Consider the following 16,631-nt stretch of genomic DNA (forward strand, 5'->3'; position numbering starts at 1 on the left):
CACATGTGTTTTGATGACCAATACGAAATACAAGGTGTTTTTGTTTGTCTGTGAACAAAGAAAGCTAAATGAGGAAGATTATTAAAGGGAACAAAACATCTATTGTATATTAATAACTCGCTGGTTATTGAAAATATTTAGGTCTTGAGAAATGCATACCTAGTTATAGCATATCTAAAAAAAAGATTTGTCTCTTTCTTTCGCCTGGGTCAAAGTGTCTAAAGCTCAGGGTTCATAATAGGGTCACAGCACAAAATGACCTCAGCAGTGATTTAGTAAAGGTCATAAATAATGCACAAGTATCCTGCTGGGTGCAAAGGATTTTTAAAACTTCAATGAACTAAATAACATATATTGTTTCCAGTGCCATGATTTATAAGTCTTCGTTCAATAAAGAAAAGATCTTCCTACTGATAATTATAAATTTGTGCTGTATCTCAGAATAAATGCAGGAACAACACATCATAGAAGACTTGTTTGGAATAAATATTTTTGGTCAGTTAAATGTTTTAATATCTAAACTTAATACTTATTTTGTTTAATAAATAATCCACAGCATCTAACAACATATACACAAAAAAATAACCTCAGTCTTGTGAATCGCCATTGCTTATACTATGTCACACTTCTGGATTTAAATGTTTTTCATAACAGATATGAACTCATTCGGCAAGGCTATTAGCACCATCATAATCATAGTAATCATAATTCAATAGCAAAAATTATTCATCCTTTGCCTCATCTACAACAACAATATAAGATACACTTTTTTCATGTAATTTGATGTATTATCATGTAGTTAAAACAATAATACAAGGCCTAATAATACTGAAGAAGTAGCATGTTATCAAGGTACTTAACTTTTATTTTAAGGAGTAACATTTACTTTTATGTTCTGTCACTGATGACTTAACGATTAGTCTAGACTGTCAGAAAGTACCCCTCTTGATTACAGCTTCGAAAGAGTAATAATAATGGTAATCCTTGCCTTTCAATCTCTTTCCCATAAAAACTGAGTATTGAGATAAAGCGAAATATAAAAGTAGAGCAGTATATTTCCACATGGATTTTAGATATATTTTTATAGTGTCATACTGTATACTATTACACGAAGACTTCATACACCTGCTTATCCACAAGATCAACTGGCATTTGCCTTTAATCCATCTACAAGATTCACTATTTACAGGTGCTTATTTTTTGCCCCTCACATCCCTTGCAACTGTATCACGTCTTTTTATTTTTCTGAAATTATTATATCAATACGAGAAATTAAATTTTCATACACAATCCTGCAGTGAATGTGGATACGAAGCCACAATCTCCACGGAGGGATTCATGTTATATTTCTATCTATTGATGCATATTAGCATATTTAGCTTATTTGTTATTATCATTATTATCATTGTTATTATTATTGTTTACTTTTATTCCATATCATCAGTTACTGTCTTGAGGCTTGTTCACAGTGAAATAAAATCTCTTTGGATATCTATGACAGCTATTCCCTGATTCTTGCTTATGATTTACATAATCTACATGCTTTTTAACTATAACTACTATATGTAATGTGTATTTTCTCAAAGGCAGAATGCAGCTAGATAAAAAGTATTACACATTTATTGCACTTCTTACTTTGGTGAGCATTGTTTCCCACTGTAAACGTATCTTCCTTGCCTAACAAATCATTATACTGGCCTACAATACATTTAATTTATTGAACTTAATATCAGTCCTACATTTTATTCTAATCATATTTCCGTATCCACAGCTGGCAAATGAGATTCAAGGTGCATGGAAACTAATTAATCAATATATTCTATTTGCATTCTATTGACAGTTCGCAGAATACCACTGGCCCTTGTGAGACCAGCAGGTTGGTTAAAAACTACAAGAGGCTGAGGCTGAGGTTTGACTAGATAACACAGTTTTCATAGAAGATACCTTTATATACAGAGGCAGGGGTTTGAAAATTGTACACTATTTTCGAACATCATGAAAGTTTACTTTGTGCAGACAGATGAATAAATAGAATTAAACAAAGTAACAACTAAAGGTACATGTATATCTCCTAGTGTTAGGAGAAAATGATACATTATTTTGTGAGATCTACCTGAGACCCCAAATATAAGCTAATGCACTATCATAATGTGCTAATTAACAATTGATATTACTAAAATATCCAATCATAGCAGATATCGGCTGGGCTATATAAGGAGCAAATCTTTTGCTTAAGTACATTTGCATAACTATATACACATTGGATAATACTTAGCCTCTGGTATCAAGCCACAGTAGGTACTAGTTTTTAGCTGATGTTGGGAGGGGCAACTTACTTCCTGCAGGTCTTCCTCTAAGTCCTGATGAAGGCTTCGGAATGGAGGAACCTTGGCGGTGGGTACGAGGCGAAGGTAAGGGAGAGGGAGGGGTTGTGACCTGCTGTTGGTCAGGTGTTGAGCTTGTACTGCGTCTACCTGCATGAGACATTCCTGAACCAGGGCGAGAGCTGGACGCTGAAGATCTGTGCTGAGAGCCACGAGTCAGAGAACGTAAGTCTTCACTAGCTGGTGAGGAACACCGAGATGACACTGGAGATGAAGAAGCACTTCCAGTCCGGCTATTGCTGCGACTACCTCTTCCAAAGCCACTGACCGGGCCATCAAGCCCTGGGGAAGAACACCTAGAGCCTCCAGGGGAGGAGCTGCAACTAGTAGGCCTGGAGCCCCTGCCTCTGGGAGCACGTACCTGTGGTTGCCTCAGTCTGGATCCAGAAACGGCAAGGGTTCTAGGACGTCCCTCAGATTCTTGTGGTGAGGTATGTGGTGATGTTGCACGAGAAGTATTTGGAGATACTGGTGGTGAAGTTGGAAGAGCTAACCTAGAAGGAGAAGTGCGCAAATTCTCGTGACTTAGTGATTTAGTACGTGGTGAAAGAGGCCCACGTGAAGAGGAGGTTGCAACAGTAGATACAGGTCGATTGGGTCGAGAGGGAGGTCGAAGTCGTGTGACAACACCACTTCCAGATGAACTACCTGTTCCTTGACTTCCTCTTCTTGAGCCAGAGGGTGTTCGTCCATCTCTCTGATTGGATTCCTGTTCACTATGACTGCGGCTTAAAGAATTCTGATGACCCACTGAGCCTGGTGGGGCAGGTATTCGACTTGTTGTTACAATTGATGGCTGTCTGAGTCGAGAACCACTCAGACTACTACTCCCACGGCTTTTATTTTCCATGCTGTTGCTGTCTTTATTTCCAGCTGAATGGCTGCCGTAAGAACGGTCTGGAGTTCTCCATCGTGATATTCTTGAGGCACCATGTTGGGGAGTAGGAAGGCGACTTTTGATGACAGATTCATCTATACGGATGCCAGCATCTACCAAGAATTCATCCGTAGTTGGGTCGAGAGTAGACATGCTGGGGAGAGAAGCATGGTGAGTTAGGCGCCAAGGAGGAGACGCTAATGGTGCATGTGGTCGTGGGCGAGAATAGGGAGTGGGAATCAAACAGGGAGGGATACGTGCTAAAGGGTGGAGTCCATGTTGAAGCCAGGAAGCACCAAGGGGACCAATAGGGTAGGCTGGGGGGGATGACCAAGGTGCTAATTCTGCAGTATCCAAAAGAAAGAAAGGGTGAGGATGTTGCTCCATCATTCTTGCCTCATGTTCAAGAGGTGCTCTAGGAGCATCACCCTCATAGCTATAATGAGGATAAGGTTCCCTAGGATACATTTCTGCAGTAGCAAGCATTTCTGCATAAGGGTCTGGACTATAAGGTTCCGTGAAAGCAAGAGAAGACAGATAGTCCTCAGGGTGATCATAAGAGAAATGTGTAGGTAAAGAGCGAGGTGAATATACAGCAGAAAGGTGTGGGGCGAGTGTTGGAGCCAAACCATGATAGATGTATGGGTCATCTGCTTCATGAGGATGCATCAGGTGCCTAGGCCTGCTGTCACGTAACTGAGGGGGAGACCTCTCCCGCTTACGACCACCTGATTCTACATGTCTAGACTGCCCTTCACCCGAATGTGATGAAGATGAATACTTTTGTTGATGATTGGTGTTATCTGCAGATGAACTATAATAATGTGATGCTGAGTCTGTATAATGAGTGAGTTTTTCTTGGTGTTTGGAAGTTTTATCTTTAGCGTGTGAATGAGAGTCATATGAATCAGTTGGTTTGCTTCTTCTTGGAGAGATGTCAAAGTGACGAGCATCATGAACTGGTGAGGCATCGTAGCGACTTGATGTTGAAGGACGCCGCAAGGTCATGGTGTCATAATGATCTCCAGCTCGTTGGGAAGACTGCTGATGACTGGAATCCTCTTCATTATCATATTCGTCATTTTCTGAAGAACTGTGGTGACGATGACGGTTGTGCTGTGGTGGCCAAGTGTACATACCGTGTGGACTGGGTGGACTGGCTGTACTATGAGAAGTAGGTGATTGAATCTTCGCATCTTTACTCAAAAGATGCCGTCTATCATAAAGGATGTCTGGGTCTTCTGTGTCTGAATGACTGCCACGGCCATCAATAGACCAACCTCGACCAAAGCGATTTCTTCTGGGTTCCTCAGGGCTTGTGTCAGCAGAAGCAACTTTTCTCCTCCAGCGTGGTCTTGAAGTGCGAAGCCAGAAAACCTCTCTGGCAGAGAGTCGCTCAGATCCTCTTTCTCCATTCTCAATATTATCACCTTGAAATGATGTAGTATGGCGAGATGACATGCGCTTGCTACGACTTTCAGAATGCCTCTCTCGGGAGTCTGAGAGTCTCTCTCGTGATCCTGTTAGTCTATCTCTGGAACCCGAAAGACCATCATGTGTACTAGTCAACCTGTCTCTTGAACCAGACAGACTATCTCTGGAGCCTGACAACCTGTCTCTGGAGCCTGAGAGATTGTCTCTTGAACCAGAAAGGCTCTCCCTTGCATCTGAATGCCTGTCTCTTGAATCTAAATGAATGTCCCGGGCCTGAGGTGACCGGGTGACCCTTGAGGTGGATGTGCCTGGAGGGTCCCTGGTGATTCTAGGGGACTCAGGGGAGAGCTGTTCCTCCCAGTCAATGCTAGGTTCTTCTGGACTGAGTAAGACTTCATCACATATATCACTTATGTCCAGGTCATCTTCATCATCATCATCAAGTGACCATTCAGTGGTGTTAGTGGTAGAATTAGGAGATGTGTTAGTAGTGGAAGCCTGGTAACCACCAGCCCTGTAAGGCACACACGCATGAATTAGTCTTCTGGAACACAAACCAGGTCACTGGTGCTTGGGCCTTTTATTTTCATGTCTTTGCATACCTTCTATACTCTCATACATTCATTCAGTCTAGGAGATGTTGGAGAAAAAGTATATATATATGTATAGTCATCTTCTGCAGATCATGTGGATATAATCTGGTTTTCTTTAGTCACAGCACATTGGTAATTCCATAGTATATAAGAATTTAAATTAAAGTTTCAACTTACTTAAAACATCAGTCAGCAGAAATTGATAAAATAGCTTCTAGAATTATTGTCAAATATAGAAGTAAAAAATAAAACAAAATGAAATTTGCCGACAGTTAAAACATCTCTATTATATGTTTAATGTAAGATTCATTTTTACTGCTGAATTATATAATGACAGTTGGAATCAATACATTGATTTTTTCAAGAATATCAAAGACAAAAAATATATGGATAGGATTTTAACTTTTTTAATCAAAGGACAAAGCCTTCATATAAATAAAGGAAATGAAGCAGGACAAAATGTTTCAAATGCTATTAAAAACCAGCTGGCAGCCTATATGCTGAATCAAAAAAGACCAAAAGCTTAAGCTGTTTTGAGCACACTCATGGCCATTTGTGACAAATCAAATAAACTCAAACAAAGCCATAAGTAGTTATTCCCAATGCATAAACTTCATTTCCAGATGAGGGAACCCAATACAGTTCATCCCCTTCCATTGATGTTTTTCTTTTCCACTTGGCAGTTTTATTAGTCATTAAAAACAGGCAGTATTTTTCACAATTTTGACTGATACACACATATATATTTCTTCTTCACTCCCTTCAACTAATTCTTCAAATATATTTCTCTTTTGCTGTTTCCTAAAACCTGGTCTAACCATGATTCTACTATTTTTACATAAGCACAAGCACAGGTTTTATAAAATTCTATTATCTCTTAGCTACCAATGTTGCATGTTTAATCAATATTTTTTGTTTTAATCTGCAGGTAAATTATAATTCATTAAAGGCTATATACAGCAAAGCTTCCCAAAACTGATCATGTAGATCATATTATAATAATATTCAAAAAGCATAATGATTACATAATTGAACACAATAAGCTGCTTCTCATCATCATAAATTCATAAAAAAGAAAAGACAAACTGTCTCTTGTTCTTTAATATAATTTTCATTTTCTAGGTATCTTATTGTGAATCTCTGATTATATTTTCTCTCAGATTCATACTACTTATCAATTACATATATACTGTCAATTTCACACAAATAAACGTTACTCAGACTTCAGATCAATTGGCCCAAACAGCAGTGATCCTGACAATTTCTACACTAAAATGTCTCCATTACAGTATGAAGATTTTGTTAAATATCTAGCAAAAGTATTACAGAATTATGGAGCTAAATTTAAATTATTCATTCAAAATTACTCTGATTATCAAGTAACTTTTAATATTTCTTAAAAGGTATTTAAAAGAGAGTATTTCACAGACAGAAAATTAAAGATGCTATTGTAAATTGATAAATGACTTTCAGCAATGCATATATGAAACATAATGGAAGACTTACTTTTATATGTCCAATGCACAACAATCAAATACTCTTTTTATGATGATCTGCAGTGAAAATTTAATCTAGAACACTAGTGTATCTTAACCTTACAGCAATTGCAATACTTACAATAAATAAATACAAAATATATGCACTGAAGGTTGCACGAGCATCAAAGCCAAGAGGTACACATGCTACATTGAATAAAAAATTAAAATGGACGTCTTCTTATCCTGGACAAGTGGTTGAACAGGCATAAGAGTCAATCTTTGAATATACTTTACAATGAATGCTAATAAGCAAATACTCAACACATGCTCATAACAGGACCATACAGAACAGCACAGTTAATCTATAACACATGCAAAAATTCGACAAACCATGCTTCATAGAGTAACAATACAGAAAAAAGACAAAATTGCTAATATTTCCTATTACATTAATCCACCTACTTTATGAAAGAAATCTTTACACAAGTCTAGAGGTGATTTAAAGTCACATAAATATCATTTCTTACAAGAATGATGATACAAAACAGCATAAAATCACTGATCACTGATCATACTAACATCGATATCATTTGAAACCCATTAGTTCCTAGTCTGTAAAAGTGGTCCTATAATACATAATATTCAAAGCAGAATATCCTAAGCTATAGACAATATTCATCATTTCAAAATATAAATCAATGATTTTTTTTTTTTGTTTTGTTTTAACTAATGGGAGTAAATGCGTTTTGTATCTTGTTTTAATTTCCTTTATTTTAAACATTATTTGCTGACATGCGTTGCCAGTCAGCACAATTCCATAGCTACAAAATATATTATATAAACACCTAAAGTCCTAATATAGAACATAGCTACTGAACATGGGTGAACTTAATGAATAATATTTTTTCAATACATGTAAAAATCACCTCATTTAAAACACTGTATGATTTAAAACTGTCAATATAATGCAGACATACAGGGAAAATATAGTCAAAATACATGCAAACATAATATATAAAATCTTAAAAGGAATAATAATAAAAATTAATAGAAAACATAATTTGAATGTAAAATATACTTCAACAAAACAATAATTCTCAAACAAAATCAGATTTATTCTCATTAAGACAGAGAAAATAAATACTTATAAAACAAACAATTGAATTTTAAAATATCTATAAAATAACAAAGCTGGAATGTAACTCTCAACAAAATAATATCACTAGAAAAAAAAAGTAAAAAAAAAAAAAGAAGTGTGTGTGTGTGTGTGTGTGTGTGTGTGTGTGTGTGTGTGTGTGTGTGTGTGTGTGTGTGTGTGTGTGTGTGTGTGTGTGTGTGTGTGTGTGTGTGTGTGTGTGTACATATATATATATATATATATATATATATATATATATATATATATATATATATATATATATATATATGTAATATATATATACATATATATACATATATATATATATACATATATATATACATATATATACATATATATACATATATATACATATATATACATATATATACATATATACATATATATATACATGTATATATAAATATGTGTATAAATATGTATATAGATATGTATAAATATATATAAATATATATAAATGTATACATATATGTATACGTATGTGTATATGTATATGTATATGTGTGTATATCTCCTTTAATACCTGGTACTCTTTGAACATGTCATGGAGGCTGCATTTCAATGGAATACCACCAAATTAGTCACTGGTAACAAGAGACATATAGTGTGTTTAATACTATTTTGTTACATCAAAATTTTACATTTTCTTTACTAAATATAGGTGTCAGATATCACATTTAGTTCACAGCAATTCAGTTACTTGCAGACTCTGCAATTAAATGTGTGTGTGTTTTGTGTGTGTTTCTCTATTGGAATCCTAATGAAAATGGTGATATGGTGACATGGGATGAAAGGATTACATGCCTATTAAAAAAAAAAAAATGAAAACAATAATAAACTTAATAAAGAAAGGAGATGAAAAAGAGAAAGATTAAAGAGGCAAGACAAGCAATAAATTAAAGCAAAATTCATCAAACAATATCCATTTGCAACAGTGAAAATAAAACTGAAATAAAAGAAAATAAAGCAATGTCTTGAAAAATAAAGTCTATATATATATATATATATATATATATATATATATATATATATTTATATATATATATATATATATATATATGTGGCAAAATAAATGCAGTGCAAAAATCCTGCATGCTTATATGTATATATCAGACTTGCAGAATAGGGCATTATTATTTTTTCTGCCAAAATAAATAATAATCATAAATAAATATTAAACTAACATCATGACACACAAGAACAATTTCTAACAATGAAACAAGAACCGTAAGTATTCACTTCTAGCTTTTTATAAAAATCACTAATCGTCAAAAACTGGAAATGTAAATGAAAGCTCAAGTAAAAGTTGAGATGCATAAACAGTAATAGCAACAATAAACACAAAACAAAACATCAAAAAGATTTTTTTCAAAAACAAATGTATAGAACAGCATCTCCTAAATGCAATAAAACGCTCACATACTTACCGAAGGATTGTGCGCTCATCCGGCGGCTGCTTTGGAGCATGAGAATTACTTCGCCTTCTCTCCAGATAGGAGGGGAGGTGACCGAGACCCGAACTGCGCCGATTAGATGACCTGGACACTGAGCGCCTCTCCCCTAGACTTCCTCCGTCACTATGCTTCCCATCTGCATTCACAGATACACAATTTAATCAGCGAGACAAACATAAATAATAAAGTATCACTCGTTCAGGATCTGAAATTGGATGGTAGCAAGTATATTAGATCACAAACCTTCAATTACTCTATAACTTTGATGAAACAACTGAAAACCTTACAATGGAATACAATACAAAATCATCATAAATAATGGCAAAGGCATCCCAAGGATAAATTCAGTGATCCACAATTTTCTGAGGTTTTGCCTTGCAGATACTACAGGTGGAGGAGGCAACACTGAAAATGAGTACTTCACCCTCACTGAAACACCCATGAACAGTGGCCACACATATACAAACTGTGTCTCTGAGAACACTTTATTTAAACTGATCTAGTCATCAATCTGAAAAATAAAATATAAAGACTACGACAACCACTACTGAGGAAGAAGGTTATCACCTGGAGACTTTTTGTCAAGGGTGCTGGTATCTCCTACAGCTCTCCTCTCTTGACGTTCTCGCCTTTCATCCTCAGTCTCTTGGGCTCCTGAATCTCCTTCAGGGGATCCTCGCTGTAATTGAAGTAATTGAAAGCGTTTATATCTGGCTTTATACATTTTGGACTGTCTCCCTAATGATCAAATGCAAATGGCAGTTTTGCATAATACTGACTTCATTCGTACATTAAGCATACAACAGATTAATAGAGATATAACAGCTTGTATATAAATATCCATTTGTTAAGTTGAAACAATGTATAATAAACCGAAGTCCATCGTACCTGACTTTCACACACTTCGATTTTATCAAGTTGTGCAATCGTGGTAGATATAGCTGCCGACACATCTCTGTCCCCTTCGCTCATCAGCAGACTGCCTACAACAGTTTCTAGTTCCTGTAAATGCATCTCTTTTGTAACCAAATGTTTAATTAACAAAACTAAACAGATTAAAGAACTAGAAAATATCATAAGAAACACCAATCATTTATCGCTTAATAAATGTGAATAATGTAATCAAACAATAGACTAACTTGCAATCTGGTTTTGTCATCAGGTAATGTAATTGTTGCTTTCATCTGTGGCAACATCACTACCAACTTCAACCTGATGTTGGCCACTCTGTCACCTGAAGGAAAAAGAAGTTAATTAAAGTCATAATACTGCATAACTAGGTATGTGTGTGTGTGTGTGTGTGTGTGTGTGTATATATGTGTATGTGTATATTTATATGTGTATGTGTGTGTATATATATATATATACATATATATATATATATATATATATATATATATATATATATATATATATATGTATATGTATGTATATATATGTATATATATGTATATATATGTATATATATGTATATATATATATATATATATATATATATGTATATATATATATATATATATATATATATGTATATATATGTATATATATGTATATATATACATATATATATATACATAGATACACATATATACACATATACATATATATACATATATATATAAATATATACATATAAATAATAAATAATATATAATATATATATGTATATGTATATAGATATGTATATATATATATATATATATATATATATATATATATTTACATACATTTATATACGTATATGTATATAAATATATATACATAAGAATGTGTATATACATATATATATGTATGTATGTATGTATGTATGTATGTATGTATGTATGTATGTATGTATGTATGTATGTATGTATGTATGTATGTATGTATGTATGTATGTATGTATATGTGTGTGTGTGTGTGTGTGTGTGTGTGTATGTGTGTGTGTGTGTGTGTGTGTGTGTGTGTGTGTGTGTGTGTGTGTGTGTGTGTGTGTGTGTGTGTGTGTGTGTGTGTGTGTGTGTGTGTGTGTTGTGTGTGTGTGTGTGTGTGTATATATATATATATATATATATATATATATGATTATATATATATATATATGTCTGCATATATATATATATATATGCAGACATATATATGTATACATACATACATATATATATATATATATATACATATATATACATATAAATATGTGAAAAGGTAGACACCTTTGAAAATAGAGATGTAGTAATACTATTTGCTTTTAAAACATACATTGTTAACCTATACTATTTTTACCAAACCAGTCTGACTGTATTTGGTTCCCATAAGCAAGAAACAATTTTTTCAGCCACTCAAGTATCCCTTGACCTTCTTGTTTGGTTCAAGGAGAGTTCACTTACTATGTAATGATAAGAGAGGCCTGAAGAAGTATGTCTTGAAAAATGACTTTGAGAACATCTCAAGTACCATGTTGGAGACATTGAGAAACAGCATTCTCTTATGGCAGCTATTTCCTTCACAGAAGTCTGTATGGAAAGTAGGTTTTGTTAAAAACAGATAAGGATTTTGTATTTTCAACAATAGGAAAAATGGAATGTATTATCAAACATGAATGATGAAATACAATTGAATACCTGTTGTATCCATGAACATAACAAATTTAATTGTTTTATTATGAACTGGGAACATATATATGCACCCTTATATTTACTGGAGATTGAAATGGATTCCTTAGAAATCCAATTTCTCTAGTGCTTGTATTTCTGTATTACAACATAAATCTTTATTTATGTATTTATAATTAGAAAAAAAGATAGACGTCATTGTAACAAACAATTAGAAAGCCTCCTATATCTTACCTGAAACCAGGGAGTTACTGATATGTTCTCTTTGTTCTTGTGTGTTCATATGTCTGAGAAACACCAGCAAAGTTCTAGCTGCAGCAAGCCGACAAGGTATTGGACGCTGGGGAAGTAAAGTGAAAATCTAATATTCTAGCAGTAAAATACACAAATACAAATTTTCTTCCCAGTTATCATGCATCTTATTATCACATACAATAATTCAGCCTATTGAATGTGAACAAAGAATGGAAAAAAGTAAGAGCTACAAATCATGAAATTCCTTAAAGTGGACAGCTGTCAAAGTTCATGAAAAAAAAGACACTAGAATGTATAAACTTACAGCAGTTTGCATTCTGACAAACATTAGTGGGACAAGTTGAGTGAAGATGAGATCTGCAGGCAAACAGGGAGCCAGAGCTGCAATTTGAGTGAGAGCCTCAGCATGAACACGCCAGATACTGGTCACACTCACAGTCTCTTCTCCTTGTTTGATCGCACCGATAAGCTCCAAAAGTTCTCCTCTCTGGGTAATGGGAAGAAGGAATATTACCATAATCAACAAGAGGAAATGAACGTCTTGCTGTATAATTGTTTTAATACTGAAATAATGTAAGGGAAAAATGTAGCTATTTTTATGAACAAGATGCAATTCTTTCTGTGAAAATGAAACAGACAGAAATGTTACATTTTTTATGTATTCCAAAATTTAATCAGCAATAATTCAAGAGATTATTATAGGAAACTTAAACATATATTCATCACAATCATTAATAATTATAAAAAAAAAAATATCAACACCACAATGTAGAATATAACAAGACATGACCTTCACTCTACTCACCGAAGATTGTGGAGTGATTGCATTGTGTTTGTGCATGGTAGCAATAATGTGTGGCAGATTGGGAGTGATGGCAGACAAAATGTCCAAGTTCTCTGACCGCAATAATTGCAGTAACCCTTCTTTGAGCAAACCAACTTCAGCTCCCACAAGTGTACATAGCTGTAATGATAAAGAATACAAGTCACATTCAGTTCAGAGAAATTTTTAAATGATCATTTGTTCAGATCTATAATATATTCAAAGAATTATAAAACAGAGATTATATACAATGTAGATCACATTCTCTTCTTAAGAAAAAGACATCTATATCTCAACAATCAAAAGAAATAAACTAAAAATACGATATCAAAACACCCAAAATAATTAAAATTTACCAGTACTACACTGTAAATTATAACGTTACCTGATGAAATGCTGCCGCAACTGTTGTTCTCACTTGTTGACTGGGATCGGTAGCAAGTGAAGAAAACGTGGCATGTAGGCTCGTCCGATAGGTGGTGGAACCCCCAGCAAAAGCCACCATGCAAGGCAGGTTGTAGGCGCACTGCTGTCGACATTCTGCCTCGTACTCGCCGCTCCTCACTTCAGCCACTAAGTCTGGCATCTGACGATATTAGGGCTTGCATATTAGTGTACGGCAAAGCTGATCAATAATACTTCAACTATTCCAAGATGTTCTTATATCTGCATAGCATAACTGTTAAGCATTAGATGTTGCCATATCAATTAAAACTGAAGGATGTACTTTTTTTATTCTTTTTTGTATCAGTGCTTTAGTATGTGAGTGAGTGAGTGAGTGAGTGAGTGAGTGAGTGAGTGAGTGAGTGAGTGAGTGAGTGAGTGAGTGAGTGAGTGAGTGAGTAAGTAAGTAAGTGAGTGAGTGAGTGAGTGAGTGAGTGAGTGAGTGAGTGAGTGAGTGAGTGAGTGAGTGAGTGAGTGAGTGAGTGAGTGAGTGAATGAGTCACAAATAAAATTTTTTTTTTCTGCTATATGTGAGTCTTACCGGAGGTTCATTTTTCTTGGAATCTGGGAGTCCTAATTTTGCCAAAGTGCAATAAAAGTTGAGGAACCAACTCTTCTGATCTTCTGTAAGATCATCTGAAAGAAAGAAACATTTTCTCTTTGCAAATTAAACATAAACAAATACCTTTTCCTTTTATGTCTTAAAATCACACACACAAAACACTTTTCAGATAAATGAATGATATAAAAATTGCCAAACACAAAACAAGGACTTTTAATACTGAAAAGCAACCAAAAATTCAATAACTTCAGGAAACGAACTGACAAATATCTATGAAGAACATACAGCTTAGCTCACCATGTAGTCCATGGCAGATACGACCTAGAAGGTGAGCCGTTACAGGCAACGACGCATCTTCAACTCTCAGAGCTCGTTCACAGACTTTCCTCACGAGTGGGACCAAAGTGCCCACTCGTGTTTCTGGGTGAAAAAAGATTTCATTAACACATAGGCTTTATTTTGTGTGAGGTTATCTTATTTTATGCATAAACTATACTTAAAGTAACTGGTATTCAGATCTAAGTCTATGAAAAATATATTTATATAGTATACTTTCTGTTTATTTATGAGCTTAATAATAAAACTTTCAAGTGACCACTCATGAACTTAAAAATAAAGCTTTCAAGTGTTCACTCATGAACTTAAAAATAAAACTTTCAACCTATAATACTTTAAAATATATTCAATATAAAATCCTCTTAAATAAGAAACTATATAACTGATATGTCATGTACACTAACAGACAAAATTTTAAAATTTCTTTCATGTCTCCACAGTCTAACTATATGATTAAGGTAATATGTATTTTCTTCTTTAAAAAATTCTTTGAATATAGAAAAAGTATTTCCTTATTATAGTGTCAATTATTTCTGATATCTGGCCAGATTTAAATCCTTAATGTAAAAAAAATCTCAGGCCAGTACCTCCCTCCTACGAATTAACATTAAATACTCTCAAACAAATAAAAAAGAAATTCAAATAATCAACGAACCGAGCAAGACCAAAAATACCCACCATCATCTAGCAAGGGAATCATCAGAACTACCGTGTTGATTCCTGCCAGACGCACATTCGTCTCCTCGTCCGAGCAGAGATCCACAAGTTCCGGGAGGATGTGGGTTTTCGTAGCATCGAGTCCAAGACCTCGAGCTACTGCAGCAAGCTGGCTGCACATGCTCCCTCGCACCTCCCCACAGACATCCTGGCAAAGGCTCTGCACAACACCAACCACTTCCGTTTTCAAGCTAAAGAGAATAAAGAGGAAAATTAATAAATGCCGGGGGGGATCAACAGTCTAACTGCACTGTGAAATGATGTCAATAAGCAGTTGCATGTCAGTGCCAATGCATACTGATCACCTTTATTTGTGAAAAGAAATATATCATATAATTGATTTCTGAAGAATTTTAACTTGGCTCCAATATACAGCTTTTATTCCCAACAACATTGTGAACTAAAAAAGCTGTACTGATAATAATATTACTAATGATGACATGATAATAATAATACAGAAAAAGATATTCAGATAGAGATGGACAGAGGGAAGGAGAGAGGGAGGGAGGAAAAGGGAGAGGTAGACAGAGATGGACAGAAAGAGACAGAGAGAGGGAGAGAGAGAGAAGGAGAGAGAGGGAGAGAGAGAGAGGAGAGAGAGAGAGAGAGAGAGAGAGAGAGAGAGAGAGAGAGAGAGAGAGAGAGAGAGAGAGAGAGAGAGAGAGAGAGGGAGAGAGGGAGAGAGGGAGAGAGGGAGAGAGGGAGAGAGGGAGAGAGGGAGAGAGGGAAAGAGGGAAAGAGGGAAAGAGGGAGAGAGGGAGAGAGGGAGAGAGGGAGAGAGGGAGAGAGGGAGAGAGAAAGAGAAAGAGAAGAGAGAAAGAGAGAGAGAGAGAGAGAGAGAGAGAGAGAGAGAGAGAGAAAGAGAAAGAGAGAAAAAGAAAGAGTGGTGGGTGGAGGGGGAGGGAGGGAGGGAGGGAGGGAGGGAGGGAGGGAGGGAGGGAGGGAGGGAGGGAGGGAGGGAGGGAGGGAGGGAGGGAGGGAGGGAGGGAGGGTGGGAGGATGGGAGGGAAGGGAGGGAAGGGAGAGGGGGAGGGAAGGGGGTGGGGGAGTGGTGGGTGGAAGGGAGGGAGGGAGAGGGACAGAGAGAAAAAATGAAAGCGAGAAAGAGAAAGAGAGAAAAATAAAAATAAAGAGACAGACAGACAGACAGACAGACAGACAGACAGACAGACAGACAGACAGACAGACAGAGACGGTGAGGAACTCGTCTCTCACTCATCAAAAAATCAACTCACAGGAACGGCTCAAATTTGGTGGCTATTTTCCCAATAAGCTTACAGGCGGCCAAACGAGCTGACACTTGCTGAGACTGGCCTTTGCTCACTGCCAATGTCAGGATCTGTAAAAATAATGGCAGGATTAATTTCACCGAATGAGCTTTATGATTTGCTTGACCCAATCGCCCCGTATGGCAAGAATACATGCCATGCCCACTGTAATGCAGGTTTATTTATTGTATTTACACATAGATGGCTCTACAAGTGTTAAGTCACCAAGGAGTCTGTTATTAGTGCTACGTATCTC

General features: G+C 35.6%; 1 protein-coding gene across 1 annotated transcript in view; it reads right to left on the reverse strand.

Annotated features, from left to right (window-relative positions):
* Positions 1-722: 722 nt before the first annotated feature.
* LOC125032889 overlaps positions 723-16,631 on the reverse strand; it is a gene marked incomplete at its 5' end in the record, with an annotated part of 18,508 nt that continues 2,599 nt past the window's right edge. The window contains 18 exon segments of the mRNA XM_047624277.1: positions 723-742; positions 941-1,012; positions 1,636-1,698; positions 1,853-1,915; positions 2,337-5,209; positions 9,353-9,515; positions 9,947-10,058; positions 10,268-10,381; positions 10,519-10,613; positions 11,746-11,871; positions 12,205-12,310; positions 12,530-12,712; positions 13,031-13,189; positions 13,434-13,634; positions 14,034-14,128; positions 14,352-14,474; positions 15,069-15,298; positions 16,343-16,446. Of these exon segments, the coding sequence (XP_047480233.1) occupies positions 723-742; positions 941-1,012; positions 1,636-1,698; positions 1,853-1,915; positions 2,337-5,209; positions 9,353-9,515; positions 9,947-10,058; positions 10,268-10,381; positions 10,519-10,613; positions 11,746-11,871; positions 12,205-12,310; positions 12,530-12,712; positions 13,031-13,189; positions 13,434-13,634; positions 14,034-14,128; positions 14,352-14,474; positions 15,069-15,298; positions 16,343-16,446 (4,902 nt within the window).

Source organism: Penaeus chinensis, chromosome 15 (genome assembly GCF_019202785.1).
Source record: "Penaeus chinensis breed Huanghai No. 1 chromosome 15, ASM1920278v2, whole genome shotgun sequence".
NCBI classification, from domain to species: domain Eukaryota; kingdom Metazoa; phylum Arthropoda; class Malacostraca; order Decapoda; family Penaeidae; genus Penaeus; species Penaeus chinensis.